Consider the following 19,459-nt stretch of genomic DNA (forward strand, 5'->3'; position numbering starts at 1 on the left):
GCTTTGAATTACTTGGACTGAACAGTCGGAAGCGGGGTGGCAATGGGTATCCTACAGTCAGATCTCAGAACTGTAGGTGATTGGCCCGACATGCCTGACCTCTATTAGCAGGGATGTTTTTCTGATTTATTTCTTCTAGCTGCTTCTAATGAATCTTCTGCGACAAAATAAACCAAAACAGGGCGAAAAGAAAACAAATTTTGGAGATTTGGAACCAATCATATAAACAGGCATTAAAGGCATTTAAGGCACATTTTGGGTTGTCTCACAGGCACATCCACCGTGCATTAAGAACATCTCCCGTAAATATTCATTAATAAGTACGAAAATGTTCCCAGTGCATGGTAGGATGTGCATGTGAAGCGCATGTAAGGTGCCAGGTGTTAGGAGCAGATCCGGTCTCGTACCCTGAGGCCTGAGGGCATTTAAGGCACATTTTGGGTAACAACCCTGGACTCGTCCCTGATATAACCCGGACAAAAAATTGGGCTGTGTCTGGATAAACATGGACCCGAACCAGTGATACTTGATACCACTAATGAGACAAGGGAGTGGTGAACTGAAATGGGATTGTAATCAGGCCATCAGTGGCATATCGAGAATTACATGTTGGATCCAAGCACGTGAAATCTTATTGTAACCCGTGACCGACCGCATCTCGTGTTTGGAGTGAGATGTATAGACAAAATGGCAAAAGAGTTTGATCAGAAGACAAGAAGGTTCACGGGAATGTTAGTATGTTACATCGCCAGCACCACCGCTTAAAATAACGGAATAACCTTTTTATTTGTCCAGAATTCACCTATGCACCACTCTCCTTCCTCAAACTCAGATTTTAAACAGATATTTTGAGTGACATAGTTAGGAGAGGATGATTTAGGGGGTGTTTGGCATCATTTCTACTTTTTAACAAATTGGCCACGATTTTAGAATTCGGTAAAATAACTTGCATATGTTGAGCCCGTTTGAGAGGATTTATGTAGTGATTGACTTGCATTGATTGAACAGCTTTTGAGAAGTTGATTATTGGGTTCATGTAAATTTGTTTTCGGCTTTTAGATTTTTATCAAATAGGGTTTATGACTTTTTAGCTTTCATGGATTATGCAGCATTAAAAGCCACTTCTTGAAAACCCTCTAAATAGGCATTTTATATCATTTGGTGCCAATTAGTGCTATGTTTGGTGAATAAATGGTTGTTAGCACAAGTGTTTATTGTAAGTACTTATTTTAACAACCATTTAAGATTGTTTAGTGATCCATTTGCCAAATCATTTATTAGGGTGGAGATGTTTGGTGAGTTATTTTCCCCACAAGTGCTTATGTTGTCATAAATGACAATTTTAGCCCTCACTTCTGATGGTGTGCAATCTACATACTCCTAGCTGGAAGATGATTCGAACTCCAGTTGCGCGGCGAGTTGGACCAAACTGCAAAATAATAGATCAGAGAACCCGGAGTGGCGGTAAGGTCGCTCTGATGCTTAAGTCAGTTTTATACTGTGGATGCAAGTTGAATACTTGAATTCTTGAATGCTAGTGAGTAAATAATCACACGTACTATTGCATTGGGGTTTAATGTCTTTATATAGTGGAGTAGTCGTGGACCTTACGAAAGACCTCCAGGATCTCCGGGTTATGTAGATAAGATCTGTTCCGATTTTGAAGAAGAGCAATGCGTTAGTTGATAAGGTTTATCGTTTTCCTCCAATTCAAGAGGAGCTAGGATGAGTCTCGTCGTGATCCCGAGAAATTCTAGATCCGTTGGGGAGGCCTTTGGAGTCGATTATGTGGTGTTTCGGCTCTTTAGCTCCGAACTAGTACTTCGGCTCTTTAGCTCCGAACTAGTACTTCGGTTCTTTAGTCCAGAACTGGATTCGGTGTCAAGGTGTCTCTACGCCGAAGTGGCTTTTGGGCCGAGGTGACTGAATATCCGAGATCTGAATGTTGCGAACTGAGTTCCTTTGGCTGAATTGTCACCCCTCGAGCAGATCGCGTCCACGTGAACCCTTCTCACTAAGTCATGCCAAATCACCATTCTTCAACTTCACTTATACATATAAACAATGCTTTTAACATATTAATATATTATATTATACATTTCAATAAAAAATCACCACATCACCACATCATGACACATGAGAGCCAATGTGGAGTGCCATGAGGACCCAAATAATAATAATAATAGACACATCACAAAAATGCAAAGAGAAATTTACCAAAAAATAGGATAATAATTCTAATTCATATTACTAATAAAGAAATAACTGAAATTTCAGATTAATAAAAAAGTGTAAAACACATCACAAAAATCAACAAAAATGTAATCACAATATTCATATTAAAAATCAGCAAACACAAAAATGTGTGTAATATTCAACAACAATATGCAGGAACATATTTTATTCACATTAAAGTTCCAAAAAAATGAAGCAAAATTCAGAATATGCAATAACATAACAAAATGAATTCAAATAATTACATATTATTTGTGTAATATTCAACAAAAATGAGAAAAAAAATCGTACATATTCATACAAACAATTGTAGAACAAAACACATATATAACATGCATCATTTTTCATTTCATATCACTGAAAATAAAAAAACAATGTATTTCACTAAAATACACAAGAAAAGATAAAAAAAAAAGTCGAAACACCCAAAGTAGTAGGATTAGGGAGGCCACTTACCCATTTTCTTTTTTTCATTTTTGTTAAAATTTACCTAGGTAAATGATGCTCTTCAGATTTTTCATGTTCTTTTGCCTCAATCACTTTCCTGGGTAAGTTGCTAATTTTTAATATTTTTCCATTTTTACCCTTTGGGCCCAATGAGGTTGCAAGGAGAGGAAAAACTCTTGAGTCCTAACTGTAGGTATTTTTGATCGTTTGGATTTTTAGCATTTACTCTCCACTCGGGAAACTCAACTTTCTCAAGTAAAAAAGGGTATTACTTACTAGGTTAAATGATACCTAGGGACAAAATCTTTATGGTAGGTCCCACATGAATAAAAAAAGTCAATATATTGGTCAATGAAACCACAGTTCCATTGACCAATTTTCCCCATTAGGTTAAACAAACGGGACCTAATGCTCTCTTTGGCTGCTAAGAAGGAATCAGATGAGAAAGGATGGGGTAAGAAAAGATGAGATGAGAAAAGAAAATTTATTTTTTCATTTTGGCAACCTATGTTTGGTTGGCGAGACCAATTACCCTACAAAATTTGTTTTCTAGTGTTTGATTGCTAAGAAAATTTGCAAGATGCTTGATTTCATTCTCCTTTGATAAATTTATACATTCTCTGACTCCACAATACAAACCTCAAAACCTTGAATATTATTAATCGAAACTTGCCATGTGGCATATTGACATGGCATATTATTGATCAAAACTTCCCACATGGCATGCTAACATGGCAAACTTAAAAAGCCCTGAATATTGAAAACTTGACCTATTCATAGTATTAAGTTAATAGGCATAAAATTTCCTACAATTGCAAAATCATTTAACACAAATGTCATAAGTAGTTCCCCTACATTTCTTGCAAGTAAAGTTCCCCTACATTTCTTGCAAGTAAACAACTGCAATTGTCATTCAAACAAGTACAAAAGTGATATAAACACCAAACTGACTATCGAAACAAAAATTACCATTGTTGTGAATGGGGTTCTTTTGACTTGTTCACCTTTGTGTAAATACCGTTTCCATGGGTCCTAGAGGTATTTCCAACTATTGGGTGTTGGGGTAACTGAAATATTGTTTCTTCATAGGTGTTATAAGAGCAAAAAATTACTCCATTAAATCTATGCACCTGGACATTACATTTTGCCCATGTGAAGTAAATTTTTAGTTGACGGTCTTTGAACACAACATAATATTTTGCCTAAACACAAACGCATTCCATCCATGTGAAGTAAATTCCTGACAAACAATCATGTCTTACCACTAACATGAAGAGAGGGAGAAAGCACGAAAAATGGGAAGAAATAAATCGCCGGGGTTTGGGGGTTATAGATCTAGTCTTACCTTGATCGGATATTGATTGAAACGTTGCTAGAGATTCAATTGTTCTTGAGGTAGGAGATCGGCTTCTATTAGGGCAAAGCTGTACCTACACCGTTCTAACAACCATTTTCACCCTTGCATTAGGAATATCTCCTCATAAAATAAAGGATACAAGCATGGAGATACTCTCAATGCAAGGCAGTAAAAGGTGCTCGAACTGGCTTTGCCCTGACTGAAGCCGAACGGTTGAGGTAGGGAGGCAATGAGAAGATGCTCTAGCCTTAGTCAAGAGAGCCCAATAATTTTTTTTCCAATAGTGAGGTCGTACAATTTCAACTTGACCCCGCATCCCAAGTTTTGGGAACTCACATCCCACGAATTCTCATTCCATCGTGGCAACCAAACACTTGAAAATAAGAATCTATGAGAATATTCTCATTTACCCATCCCAGTCGTAGCAACCAAATGGACTGTAAGGGTTAAAGAATTTTTGGTGAAGTGGAATCAGAAATGACTATACCGGAGGATTCGTCCATGATGTGGTGGCATTTTCGTTGTTTTTTTATATCAGAGGGGAGACTTGGAATGATGAGTTTGGTTGTGCACTTGTAGCCTTTTGCTTTCAAGAAGAATTTGCATTGGTGTCCCATATAACATGCCTCATTGAAGAAGAATTCGCATTGGCGCCCCACAACCCATCCCAACCATGTATTGGGAATATCTCCCTGTGACAAGTACGGGAGATGTGCATGTGGGGTGCACTTTGGAGATCACATTGGCACCCCACACGCACATCTCAGTGTGTATTCGAAACATTTTCCATACTTATAATGGGGAGATGTTCCCAATACACGGGTGGAAGGTGTTATGGGCTGCTAATCTGACCTCCACACTCTGTGGGGGGTGAATCTAAACTATTTGAAGAGAGATAACATCTGTGCCCCACAGAGTGCATCCCATAGGCTCCCTACAGCACATCCGAACCATGTATTGAGAACATTTCCCAATGACAAGTATGAGAGATGTTTCAAATGCACACCCAGACGCATGTGTGGGGTGCGTTGAATGGAATGCAAATGTGAATTCATTTGAAGAAGGGTGACTTCAAATTTATCATATGTTTGTATTGTACTAGACCAATGAAACGATCAGCAAGGTGCCAACCAACCAGCCGATTGGTAAGGCCTCATGCCGGTCGTAGCGGAGATTTGAGATCGAATCCCGCCTATTGGGGGATGGGCTACCCCCACTGTGAGACCAATGAGACGAGATCACATTAGCGTCCCACAAGCACATCTCAACATGCATTCAAAACATCTCCCATACCTGTTGTTGGGAGATGTTTCCAATACACAGATGGGATGTGTTGTGGGGTATTGTGGCATGTGGGGCGCTGATGTGAATTCCATTGAGACCAAGACATCGGCTGAGATTTTTTTATTGTATATCGCGGACATGGTGACTATTTACCGGCAATGTGAGGAATTGGGAGCCACATCCCACCTTGGGAACATCTCCCCATCAATAATAAATTCAAGGACGAGAGATGTTCCCGATGCACAGCGAGAACATGCTGTGAGGCGCACATTCTGAGGAGCATATCCAGACTCCAATGTGAAACTGTTAATCATGTGCCACATTCTTGGTGAATCTCCCACCTATGGATTATCGAACTCTGGACCTCTTACCCATGATAACTCTGCCCACGTTTACCCATAACACATTATTCCCGTGAATTAGGAACATCTCCCTCTGTATAATATTATGTAGGAGGATGAGATGTTCTCTATGTGTGACTGTGATGTTATGTAGGTAAGGTTTGTGGGGGCAGGAGATCCGGACTCGGAATATCGAGCCATCACCAAAACGCCAATGCTTCCCTCCAAAATTCCCCAAATTGAGGAAACCCGTTTGTTCTTTTCGGGTACGTAAAAATAATGCAAGGGGTATTACCGTAACTTAGGCCACAACAGGTTTCTTATATAATCGTTTATCCCACCTCCCAAATTCCAAATCCGATATAACCCGGGTTGTCTCCGAATCATGGTCATGGCTTTATCCACTCTATCCTCATCGTTCCTCCTCTCTCTTCTTCTTTTCTCGGCAACCCACGCCTTCGACCCCTGTTCTTCCTCCTCTTCCCCGTCGGCCGACTCGGAACTTTCGGTCTTCCACATCTACGGCAAATGTTCGCCATTCTCCACACCCAAGCGCGAGTCCTGGGTCGACACGGTCATCAACATGGCTACCAAGGACCCGGAGCGAGTCACCTACCTATCCAGTCTAGTGTCACGCAAGGCCACCTCGGTCCCCATTGCTTCGGGTCAGCAAGCCATGAACATCGGCAACTATGTGGTCCGAGTCAAAATCGGCACCCCGGGTCAGGTCATGTTCATGGTCATCGACACCAGCAACGACGCTGCCTGGGTACCATGCTCCGGCTGTAGCGGCTGCTCCAACACCGTCTTCACCCCCAACACATCTTCCACGTTCGGGTCCATGGACTGCAAGATGCCGGAATGTGCTCAGGTCCGAGGCATGTCTTGTCCCACCGCCGATTCCAGCCCATGCCTCTTTAACCAGACCTACGGCGGCGATTCCTCCTTCTCCGCTACGCTCTCCCAAGACTCGCTGAGTCTGGCAACGGACGTTGTGCCCAACTTCGCTTTTGGATGCATCAATGCCGTTTCTGGTGGGTCAGTTCCACCTCAAGGCTTACTGGGCCTGGGGCGTGGGTCCATGTCATTGCTCTCACAAACTCAGTCACTGTACTCGGGTGTATTCTCCTACTGCTTTCCCAGCTTCAAGTCCTACTATTTCTCAGGTTCATTGAAACTAGGCCCAGTGGGTCAGCCGAAGAGCATCAGGACCACACCCCTTCTCCGTAACCCACACAGGCCATCATTATACTACGTCAATCTCACCGGAATCAGTGTAGGTAAGGTTCTGGTCCCGGTGGCGCCGGAGCTTCTGGCATTTGATCCAAACACCGGGGCAGGCACCATAATTGACTCGGGTACGGTTATAACCCGATTTGTACAACCCGTGTACACGGCCATTCGAGATGAATTCCGGAAACAAATAAATGCACCCATATCGTCCCTCGGGGCATTTGATACTTGTTTTAAGACGACATATGAAGCCGAAAAGCCGGCGGTGACATTGCATTTTACGGGGATGGACTTGACTCTGCCGACGGAGAACACATTGATACACAGCAGCGCCGGGTCGCTGACGTGCCTGGCCATGGCAGCAGCTCCGAATAATGTGAACACGGTGTTGAACGTCATAGCTAACCTGCAGCAGCAGAACCTTAGGGTTCTCTTTGATGTCCCTAATTCCCGCTTGGGAATTGCTCGTGAACTCTGTAACTAGTCCTCTCTCTCTCTCTCTCTGGCCTTTTTTAGTCTTGGACTCTTTAGTGGGTGGGCCTGGGCCTGGGCCGGCTTTGTACTCTCTCTGTACTAGGTAAGCGTGTATCTACATTCTCCTCTGAACTCTGAAGAAGTAATTTGTAATTCCCAGTTTTTATGATAAATTGTAAGGTAGAAGGCAATAAATTAAAGCTTTTGAAGATGATAGATTCCGTAATTGTCGATTTGTTATGGAGCACTAACGGAAAGATGAGAAAGGGGTTCTACTTAAATCTGCTGCTCTAATGGAGCTATAATCAGAGACAGAATGGGCCTACATAGAGAGTTCAAATTATGTAACACTGATCTGATCAATCCATGGCTTTTGAAAAGTCTAATCAATCTATGGTTTCAAAAGGAATTGGGCGCCCTTAGGCTGTGTTTGGTTTGGAGGAATTGTATAAGTTTCCCTACCTTTCCCTTCAAACCAAACATAGCTTTAAACATGCGAAAAGCAGGTAAAAGCCAAAAAATCGAATTTTTGTTGCCCGAAATAGAACCCAGATCCTCTAATCCGATCAAACAATCTATGTACAGTAGTATCACTTCAAAAGGGATTCAGGCTTGAGAAAGTCAAAAACTTTAAAAGCTTCCGTTGCCGGTAATCGAACCCGGGTCTCCTGGCTGAAAGCCAGACATCCTAACCGCTGGACGACAACGTTCCACACACGTCCAATCCGATCAAGCAATCTATGTACAGTATTAATTCAAAAGGGATTCAAGCTTGAGAAAGCCAAAACTTTAAAAGCTTACGTTGCCGGGAATCGAACCCGGGTCTCCTGGGTGAAAGCCAGACATCCTAACGGCTGAACGACAACGGACCACATACTTCTTATCCGATCGATGTACTTCAAGGACTAAATATACCAGACTAAAGCTAAAATGTGAAATTCCGTTGCCGTCAACTGAACCTGGGTCTCCTGGGTGAAAGCCAGCCATCTTTAACCGCTGGACGACAACGGTTAAGAGATCAATTATATCGATTTATTATTTCAATAAGAAATTGAATCCATTAAAAAAAACATTCCCAAAAAAGAAACATAAACAAAAGTCAAAAGTCCAGAACCCCATATACTATGGACGACAACGGATGACAACGTTTTAATTTGATCAATACGAGGGAAATTGAATTGAATTCACTAAAAAAAGGGGTAAATTATAAGAACCCCATATACTATGGAGTCAGTGATAAAGACTCCACTTTCTTGGGGTTCGCAAGCATAGTAGTTAGGGGGGGCCGAGAAAACCAGCGACGCTTACTTCCCTCCATTACAGAATACTTACCTTTTTGTCGTTTGTATGGCCGTCGACATCGGCCGGTGGAACTCGAAAGAGTTTATCTCCGGTGGGTGGGTTACGAAAGGGGGCGCCAAAGGTTTCAGTTCACAGTAGAATAAGAGAAAGAATAGCCAGAATGGGAGAAGAAACCCTTTTGGGCGAGAAAGAATCAAAGGATGTGATACAAACGACCGCACGAGTCATCCTAGTGCGCGTGTGTCATAACACGCGTCACGCCTAGGTTTCGTGGGACGTTTTGGGGGGTTCTCGGCGAAATGCTTAGCACTGGATTTAATGTCGTTGGGTTCAACTGGATGTCATCGCCGAAGGCCACAGAGTTGGAGTGCATAGTCATGGATTGGATTGGCTTGGCAAGATGCTTAAGCTCCCCAAGTCTTTCCTCTTCTCTGGAAACGGTGGTGGTGTGCTACAAGGGACTGCCTGCGAAGCCATCCTGTGCACTCTCATGGTAGCCAAAGATCGGATGTTGAACAGAATTGGTAGGGAGAACATAGGGAAGTTGGTGGTTTATGAATCAGATCAGACCCACTGTGCACTCCAGAAAGCTGCCCAGATTGCAGGGATCTTTCCAAACAACTTCTGTGCCGTTGCAACGAGTAAGGTCACCTCATTCGGGCTGGCCCTCGAGTCTCTTCAGTCTGCAATCCAAGAAGATATACAAGCTGGGCTCATCCCATTATTCCTCTATGCTCCTGTCGGTACTACATCGTCAACAACCGTCGACCCAATTGCTCCTCTATGCGCAGTGGCCAAAGAGTATGGAGTTTGGGTTCACATCGACGCAACATACGCCGGAAGTGCATGCATATGTCCTGAGTTCAAACACTTCATTGATGGGGTAGAGGATGCAGACTCGTTCGGTTTCAATGCACACAAGTGGTTCTTCACCACTCTCGATTGTTGCTACCTTTGGGTCAAGGACCCTAGCGCTCTTGTTAAAACCCTGTAAACCAGTCTCGAGTATTTGAGGAACAAAGCTACTGAATCAAAGCAAGTGATAAACTACAAAGACTGGCAAATAGCCCTTAGTTGTCGATTCCAAGCCATGAAGCTCTGGATTGTGCTTCGGAGCTATGGTGTGGCCAACCTAAGAGGTTTGAGATTGTGGTGCCAAGGAATTTCGCGATTGTATGCTTCCGACTGCTACCGCCGCCGGTGAAGGATCATGAGGATGAGACGCTCAGGCAATTGTTGGAGTTGGAACGTGCAAACGAGATCAACCGTAAGTTCTGGAGTCGATCAACTCGGCTGGGCGCATATACATGACGCATGCGGTGGTTGGGGGTGTTTACATGATCAGGTTCGCTGTTGGTGCAAGCCTTATGGAGGACCGCCATGTGAACTTGGCATGGAAGGTAGTGCAGGAACATGCAGAGGCCACTCTCAAAGCGTGCTGATTGAGGTGGCGACCTGCGACCACCACTCCATATTCATGGAGTTGAGGGTTTAATTCAAACTTACGAAAATAAAGAGTAAGACCCAAGAAAAAAAATAAAAGAAATTAATTACTTGGGTTCATTAATTTTGTTCGTATTCATCATCCGTAATTTTTTTCTTAAATTTCTTTTGTATCTATTAAATCATCTACATTGAATTGTTTCTACTGTGAAATTATCAAATTATTATTGATTTTACAACAACAATTCTTAATACTCTCTCTCTCTCTCCGTTTGTATGGCCGTCGACATCGGCCAATGGAACTCAAAAGAGTTTATCTCCGGTGGGTGAATTACGAAAGGGTGTCACGGGATAATCGTTGGGGCCCCGTGCGGCACTCGAAAGGGGCGAATAAGCCTACGCAACAAAGCAAACATACACAAAAAGGCAACAAGATGGAACACGAATTAGCAAAAGGCTATTTGTATTGCAATAATCAGTGGCAAGCACAAGCACACAATACAGTGTCGAGGGGATCTCATACTTAACCTTTACACACTAATGAGCTCACTCGACTACCTACCTCCCCTCAAAGAGTACATTAAACTTTTGGGGGAGTGACAATAAGAAACATCAAAAAGATGAAAAAGTGTACTACAATATTACAATAATGCCATTGGCAGTCCCCCATACAAAAGTACATGTTTAGCCCACCCATGACACACACTTGGACACTGGAGTGGCGGCTGTAGGCACGGTGGATGGCACTTGATGGCGCGGCGAAGAGAACACTTGTTACAATCTCCCCCACTCAATTCAGTCTTCGTCCTCGAAGACTAGTTTCTGCTTGAGGCCTGAACTTGTTGTTGGTGAAAGAAGGTTCTTCGACTGCTCCACGAACCGGGTTTCTTCCAAGGACCAGATAGTAGGTTGGGTAGATTGCTAGTTGATGTTCTTGATGGTGGGAAAACCTATGGCTAGTCCCTAAGTTAAGCCCCTGCTTGGCTGCTTCAAGGTAGGATTTTGACTTGTTCCTAATGGTGGTAGGAAAGTTGGTGGCCAAGGCTAAGTCAAAATGATATTTTGGATTGTTAGGGTGTTGGTTCCCATGCATTTTTCCCCAAGGGTGACTCGCAATGCTACTATGGGATTTATCTTGAGGGATGATATGAATGTGGCCCCTAAATGGCTCGGGTGGCACTCGCTCTCTCCAGTGGTTGTGGTAGTAGGTGTGGACAAAGTTTGACACGGTCTTGGGTCTTCTGTTGGGCCCACCAGTTGTGGGTGTGTGCGACTTCTGCTGCAAAGTTGGCTACCGCTTCTGTTGTTGTGGCGGAACTGGTACTGACGTTGGCATTGGCACTAGCGCTGACTGCTTCCCGGAGTTGCTATGATCACTTCTGGTTGCAATGGTGGTTGTTGTAGATCTCTCTGCCAACAATGGTGGAGGGTGGTGTTGGAATTGTAAGGCAGAGAGGTGCTGCTTTTGCCTGTATCATGAAGTCCATTCCAAGGACAACATCAAAATCATCTATGTGGACGACAGAGAGGTCAATCTCTCAATCCCAGGTGCCGAGTTGTAGTCTTACTCGGTGGGCCATGCCTTTAGTAGGTTTGGCACCGGTGTTAACTGCTTTGAGCCAGCCAAGCTCTTTGGAAATGGCCAAGTTAAGTCTCTTGGCCTCTGCAATGGATATGAAGTTGTGAGTGGCCCCTGTGTCAACTAGGGCCCTAGTTGGCCTCCCGCCAATGGTTACATCAACATACCTCAGTCCTCTTCTGACTGAGGAGGGCTATTTGGAGGTAGCCCCTTTCTTCATCATGGCATTGAAAAGTTGGAGGACACCCACTCTTGGCGCCGGGGTACTCCGTTCCCCATCACTCTGCTCATCATCACTTAGCTTGGCAATGAGGGCATTCAGCTTTGCTCGCTTTGGGCAATTCCTAGTGAAGTGTTCCTCCCCACAAATGTAGCAAATGGGAGGACGGCTTGGTCTCCCTTGATATATGTTGTTGTAGTAGCTTTGACTTCCTTGTGGCTGCTTCCCCTTGTGGTGCTCGACTGGTTTGTGGCTGAAGGGTGGCTTCTCTTTCGGAGGACTGGGTTGTCCATCTCCCCCACTCAAATGTGTGGTACGCAGGCTGGCTGGTCTGCTTCCTTCGTCATCCGACAATCTCTGTTCACTAAGTTGTTTGGCCACGGCCATGGCAGAGGCAAGGTCCTGAACATTGCGTCGTTGGAGCTCAAGCTCGGCCCAAGGCTTTAGACCATCCATGAAGTTGAACAATAAGTCCTTGTCTGACATATCGGTGACTTCTAATGTGAGGGCTGAAAACTCTTTGACATAGTCATGGAGGAAGTCACCGTGCTTGAAAGTCTTCATCTTGCGACGAGCGAGGTATTCCACATTCTCTGGGTAGAACTGTCTCTTCAGCTCTCTTTTAAAGTCAGCCCAGGTACGGATAACGCACGTACCGCGTTCTATATCGACACACCTTCTGCGTCACCACAAACATAGTGACATCAGTCAAATACATAGTAGCAGTACGTACCTAAGTCATTTCATCAATCACGTTGGCGGCGGCAAGGTACTGTTCCATTTTCCACAGGAAGTTGTCGAGCTCTCGTGCATTGCGGGTACCCGAATAGGGGGTTGGCTCCCTAATCTTAATGTGGGAGGGAGTATGTGTAAAGGAAGTGCTGGTTGGATTAGCGACGACCCTCTTCAGGATTGCACATTTTGCTTTGAGCTCCTCTAATTGAGCTTGGGTGTCGGAGGAGGAACGTGCGGCGGACTTCATTGAGGCCCACTCCGCTCTCATTTCATCTAGTTGGGCCTGGACGGCCATTGATGTGGAGGTGCTTCTTCTCCACGTTGCCCACTCGTTTTTCATCTCATCGAGCTGGGCTTGAAAACTATCAAGCCTGTCTTGGACCTGCGAGTTGGAGGAGCTTGCTTCTTGCTAGCGCGCAGTGCTGCAAATTTGCTTGAGCGTGCCATTGATTATGTCTCGGACCTCGTCCACGACTCCACTCAAGCGACCTTCAATCTCGACCAGTGTGTTGTCCATGGCTTCCATGTTCTGATGCAGCTCGTCTATCGAGTCTCGCATCTCACCTACGATGGCTTCGCAACGTAGCATGTGCAACTCAACGACTACATGCTTGTTGGAAGATTTCTCACATTTGCTGGCCTTCGGTTCCTTGTCCTTGCCGATGTCATCGGCGGGCGCATCATCGGCCTCATGGGCTGTGGAGAGTCCATGCTCGATCTCCACGAAGTCCCTGTTGTGCTTCATCCTGTCACTCACGTTGCGGGTTGAATGGCTTAAAAAGAACTCCTGGTCTGATACCAACTATTACGGGGATAATCGTTGGGGCCCCGTGCGGCACTCGAAATGGGCGAGTAAGCCTACGCAACAAAGCAAACACACACAAAAAGGCAACAAGATGGAACACGAATTAGCAAAAGGCTATTTGTATTGCAATAATCAGTGGCAAGCACAAGCACACAGTACAGTGTCGAGGGGATCTCGTGCTTAACCTTTACACGCTTATGAGCTCACTCGACTACCTACCACCCCTCAAAGAGTACGTTAAGCTTTTGGGGGAGTGACAATAAGAAACATCAAAAAGATGAAAAAGCGTACTACAATATTACAGTAATGCCATTGATAGTCCCCCATACAAAAGTACATGTTTAGCCCACCCATGACACACACTTGGACGCTGGAGTGGCGGCTGTAGGCACGGTGGATGGCACTTGATGGCGCGGCGAAGAGAACACTTGTTACAAGGGGGCATCAAGGGTTTCATTTCATAGTAGAATAGGAGAAAGAATACCCAGAACGGGAGAAGAAACCCTTTTGGGCGAGAAGGAATTAACAGACGTGATTCAAACGGCGTGAAATAGAGACCGCACGAGTCATCCTAGTGCGCGTGTGTCATGACACGCGTCGCGCCTAGGTTTCGTGGGACATTTTTGGGGGGCAAGTCTGCGGGGGGCAGATGCGAACCCCTTTTTTTGCGACACAGACTTACGTTGCCACAAATACCCCTTTTAGCCGCCAAGTCAGATGACGAAAAGCATTAAATTATCGAAATACTTTATTAAATTTTCTCTATTTTTGCCATTTTCTCTTAAAACCTAATGGTCCGTTTGATTTCCGAAAAACAGTGGGATGAGAAGGGATGGGATGAGAAAGGATGAAATGAGAAAGGAAGAATTTATTTTCTCATTTTTTTGGTCCATGAGTTTCTCTAGATCTGGAGTAAACACATGTCTCTGGCCAGATCTAGAGTGGCGAAATTAAACCAGAGATATAAAGACAAAGACAATAACATGTCCTTACCTTCGTTGGAGAAACATATGTCACTGAGAAATGACCACCGAAAACGTTATTTTCACTGGAGAAGACGAAGACAATAACCGCCGAAAACGAAGACATAACCTGTCCTTCCTGTCCTGGTTGTCTTTGCTGGAGAAGATGAAGGCAATAACCGTAGGAAACATTACCTTCGCCGGAGAAGACAAAGAGAATAACCTGTCTTTGCTATCTTCGCCAAAGACGATGAAGACAATAACCATCGAAAGCGTTACTTTTGCCAGAGATGAAGGATACATGTGGTCAGAGTTCAGACCATTGCAGAGGTGGGAGATGAAAACAGTCCACCCCTCGATAAAATTTCCTTACTGCCGTCACATGACTTTCAATTCTCAGTGGGGTCACACTTATTTGGTGAGACCCCACATCCCATATTTTGATAATGCTATTCTCATCATCGTAGCATCTCTCCCAAACCAAACACGAATATTCCTATTTTCTCATTCAGGTCGCGTGAACCAAACGGACTGTAAATTGGCTCAAAAATACCTTTAATGCTAACACAAACACCGCCGCCACCTCCTCCACCCCCACCGCAACGGAAGCGTTAAATTACAATGCGCACCCATTACCTTTTGCTCCCTTTTGAGTGCAAAGCGTATAAAGTCGATCGGTCATAACCAATAGACGCCGACATCGAAATCCCCAACAAGAAGGTTCAGTCGGCAACAATTCAGAAGCTGAAAATTGGTATCTACTTTGCAACTTGGTGGGTTCTAAACGTTGTTTTCATTATCTACAAGAAGAAATTAAAGTCCTGAACGTCTTTCCGTATCCATGGCTCACCTCCACCCCCTGTGCCTCACAAGTCACAACTGGATCACTGATGATGCTGATTTCGTAGGCTACGATAATCGCGGAAACACCGAAGACCAGTCTGGAATTCTGGAAAACCCTCTTCCCGGTCGCTGAGGCGCATGCCATAGGTCATTTTGCAGCCACAATTAGCATGTTGAAAGTTGTCGTCCCGTTCACTCATATCATCTGAACCTGCTTTTAGTGTCTTGTTTCAAGGTTTCTCTTTAGGTGAAATGTTCCCAGTGCCGGTTTATTTGTCTCTTGTGCTGATTATCGGTGGCTGTATTCCGAAACATTTTCTCAAAGAGGGATGGAGGGGAAGTCCCTCAGTGGCATGACTCTCTCTTGATTAGACTTGGCAATAAGTTCATCCAATCCGATCCAATCCAATCCGAAAAAACAGGGTTAGGGTCTTATATTTAGCTATTTTAATGTAAGAACGACCCAACTCGACCTGACCTAAAAAACATTGGATTGGATTGGGTTGGGTCATGGGTCAACCCGCTGACCCGATTGTAAAGTCTAATTGGGACTATTTTTGCATTGTTAGAAGTTTTCATTATTTAATTTTTTTATTTAATCTTTACTTTTTATTGTTTACTCTTTAAATTGTTAAATGTTCAAGCTTTTTTATTTTATATTTGAAATTTTAAGGTTAATTCTTTAATTTTGGCATTTTTCATGTAGTTTTTCTTTATTTTTTTTTAATTTCAGTTATTTTTTTGGCTAACCAGAATTGACCCATGGATCAACCCTAACCTGAACATTTAGGGTTAGAATCTAGCATTTGATAACCCAACCCAAAATGTCTTGACCCAACCCGAACCCGACTCACCCAACCCAATTGCCAGGTCTACTCTTGATTCTCACACCTTTTGCCATTGCTGTAGAGGGTCCACAGATGTGGGAAGGCTTGTAAAGAGCACTCTCTAAAAATGGACCTAATTTCATATGGTGGGTGGCAGCCAAAGTGTGTTCTACCACCTATACAATCAAGTCTGGGATGATATCTCCCCCGTTGACATTTATTATTGTCAATACTATGAAGTGGATATCTGTCATTATCTCTTCTATCATCATCGTCCACACACCTGTTAGAGCGGTGGGTACAAAAGGACGAAGTCATCGGAAAATAGCTTTCAAAATTCGATTTCAATTTCGAGATTTATCATAATTGAATTGAATTCGGATAATTAAAATATTTAAGATTGAATTTGAATATCTATAGTTAATTGGATTCGAATTCAGTTATAACCTGATTTGATTCGATAAATATGTGAGGTTAATCGATTATTTAATTTTTATATATAACATATAAAATATTTAAATACTTTATATAATTTATATTTACAATAATTAAATTATATAAATAATTTATATATTTATATACTTTATATAAATAAAATATTTATTTTATATATTTTATTAATTATCTAAAATAATTAATTAGTCGAATTCGAATCAAATAAAATATTTAAATATTAATTTTCAATATCCATCAGATATCAAATTTTTTAATCGGATTCGAATTCAGATATTGCTTGAGAAAATGGTGCTGCTGATAAGCACTGTATTTTGAGAAAACGATGCCTTTTTTTTTGTTTGGAATTGTTGCTGCTAGGTAGGATGTTTCCTGGAGCAACAACTTTTTCTATTTGGTACCAATGCTCCAAGAAACGTTTTCTGCATTGCCACTCATTATCCAATGCCACATCACTGCCCTATTGGCAGCAACGAGTTATAGCTCCAAGAAATGTCAAATTTGGCATTGCTCCAAGCCATGCCTTCCTGATTTTCAAGGCGTGGCTTGGAGCACCATTTTCTATAGAAAAACGGTTCCAAACAAATGATTGTTTACTGGAGCACCATTTTTTTTCAATATAGCACTGATGTAGTGTCGTTTTCTGAAGCAACAACAATGTTGTCTAATAGACGCAGATTCAATGTGAATTCAATCTATTTACATCCCTATTTGTGGGGGTGAAGTCACCGGAAAATACACTTATTTGATGTTCCAAGCAAGACCCATGATATGCTTAGGGAAGAGCATGGCATTCCTACAGATGAAGCAAGTAGGTGGTGGCCAGTGTTCTATGGTGGTTCTAGGTTGTCTGATCCTGATGATGGAGAAACGTTGTGAACTAGTTGTTTTGCCATATTTAACTTTTGAAAATGAAATGTGGTTTCCGGTGAGGATCGAAGAAATAGGAGGGGTCTGATAACACTAAGTTGGGAGGTGTTATGATTTCATAAATTATGAAAAGGTTAAAATAAAATACAAAAACTTCCCTTAAAGTTTTTAACAATTATAAAAACCTCCTTTATAATTTTATTTTAGTAAAAAATCTCTCTATTTTTGAAAAATTCAATAAAAACCTCTCTTTCCTCAATGATCAAGATGAAAAACGTTAAATAGATGATTTTTTTTCAAAATACCCATTTTACCCTTTTACGAATTACTGTGCACATATTTTTCAAAATGCAAGGGTCTTTATAATTTACTCAAAAAAACATTTCAAAAATGAGATATAAACAAAAAAAATGAAAAATTCTGATGCCGGTAATTGAACCAGGGTCTCTTGGGTGAAAGCCAGACATCCTAACCTCTGGACGCCAATGGATTACAGGGTTTTGAAATCAATTCAAGGAAATTGAATCCACCAGAATGAAGATAAAAATGTAAAATTCTGTTCCCGGGAACCAGGGTCTCTTGGGTGAAAGCCAGACATCCTAACCTCTGGACGCCAATGGATTACAGGGTTTTGAAATCAATTCAAGGAAATTGAATCCACCAGAATGAAGATAAAAATGTAAAATTCTGTTCCCGGGAATCGAACCCGGGTTTCCCGGGTGAAAGAGAGACATCCTAACCGCTGGACGACAACGGAGTACAGGTTTTTGATTTGATCCATTCGAAGGAAATTGAATCCACTAGACCAAAGCTAAAAACATAAAAATTCCGTTGCCGGGAATCGAACCCGGGTCTCCTGGGTGAAAGCCAGATATCCTAACCGCTGGACGACAACGGATTGTTGACATTCAATCCTACATACATTTCTATGGAGTCCATGATATTGGAAAGATATGCTATCATAACTTTGACCAATCTCACCCATGTGAATTATGTTTTATGATACCAATCACAGGTTGAGTGGAAATAATTCAGTCTTTTGATTCGTAGTTAGAATGGTCTATTCCCATAGTTTGTTTGGTTCAAGAATGAAAATGAAAATTGGAATCAAAATGAGATTTTATTCTCAAGGGAGGAGTAGGGAATGACCATTCCCTCGAATGGGAGAATGCCATTCCAACAGAAATGGGAATGGGATTCTGATTCTGCCCACCCAAATAGTTGGAATCATTATAGCCTATTTTGATTCCAATTCCAGACCCCTATTCCTATAAACCAAATGGGGCCTAAGTCTTTCCAGTATCATCTTAAGGTAGCGTTTGGTTTGAAAGAAAATGTACCAAAAAGAATGGAAAGGTACGGAAACCTATATAGACTCCATTTCAATCCAAACTTTTCCCTTCCTATATAGGTTTCCTACCTTTCCATTCCTTTCCCTACTGTCTCTTTCAAACCAAACATAGCCTAAAGGCAAGGTTCAAAATATCGATACATATCGGTTGATATGTACCATATCAGGAGCTTCCCGATACGTCCCTATAGAGGGTGTATCAGGGTTTTGACGGGTTTAGGGGGTCGATGGACCTTAAACTGGCCCCTTTGAACCAAATTTGGAAAAAAACTACCAATACGTCTCTACCGACATATCAGGCATTACCGATATTTTGAACCTTGCCTAAAGGTACTTGAAGGGTAAAACAAATTTATCCAAAATTTAAATGTCACATAAATTATAGATGGCAATTTCCACCCTACCTGCCAACTACTCACTCGAATAGTATGTTTACTCTTAGTTTGAAAAAAATAGATTTTGGGTTAGGAAAGAGTTTTGAGAATTTAGAATCCATACAATGACTAGTAGGGTATGGTAACAGGCTAAACCCGATTCTCTTGATCTATAAAATATCCTTTAGTGCATTTAATTAAATTACCAATACACAATGGTATACACACATACACGTTTTAGATTGGAAACCTTAAGACTTCCTCATCTAGTATTCTCTCTCTATGTGATCTATGTGATCTCCGTAGTTGGCCATTGGTCCTCCG

The 19,459-nt window shown here is 42.5% G+C and overlaps 1 protein-coding gene, 1 non-coding gene and 2 pseudogenes across 2 annotated transcripts; 3 read left to right on the forward strand and 1 right to left on the reverse strand.

Moving 5' to 3' along the window:
• The first annotated feature begins 6,001 nt into the window (after positions 1-6,001).
• Positions 6,002-7,587, forward strand: LOC104608591 (aspartyl protease AED3-like). The gene has a single exon (XM_010274623.2). The coding sequence runs from the start codon at positions 6,050-6,052 to the stop codon at positions 7,379-7,381; it is 1,332 nt and encodes a 443-aa protein (XP_010272925.1). The 5' UTR covers positions 6,002-6,049; the 3' UTR covers positions 7,382-7,587.
• A 1,131-nt stretch (positions 7,588-8,718) lies between these two features.
• Positions 8,719-10,319, forward strand: LOC104608677 (tyrosine decarboxylase-like; annotated as a pseudogene).
• A 4,621-nt stretch (positions 10,320-14,940) lies between these two features.
• On the forward strand, positions 14,941-16,453 carry LOC104608678 (glucose-6-phosphate/phosphate translocator 2, chloroplastic pseudogene; annotated as a pseudogene).
• A 1,783-nt stretch (positions 16,454-18,236) lies between these two features.
• Positions 18,237-18,308, reverse strand: TRNAE-UUC (transfer RNA glutamic acid (anticodon UUC)). Its single transcript has one exon. It is a non-coding gene; the product is annotated as a tRNA-Glu (tRNA).
• Between the last annotated feature and the right edge of the window lie 1,151 nt (positions 18,309-19,459).

Source organism: Nelumbo nucifera, chromosome 1 (assembly GCF_055504915.1).
Source record: "Nelumbo nucifera cultivar China Antique chromosome 1, China Antique-T2T, whole genome shotgun sequence".
In the NCBI taxonomy this organism is placed as follows: domain Eukaryota; kingdom Viridiplantae; phylum Streptophyta; class Magnoliopsida; order Proteales; family Nelumbonaceae; genus Nelumbo; species Nelumbo nucifera.

What these genes read in the sequence shown, in the direction of transcription:
- LOC104608591 (XM_010274623.2), top strand. Translation starts at nt 6,050, where the DNA reads ATGGTCATGGCTTTATCCACTCTATCCTCATCGTTCCTCCTCTCTCTT.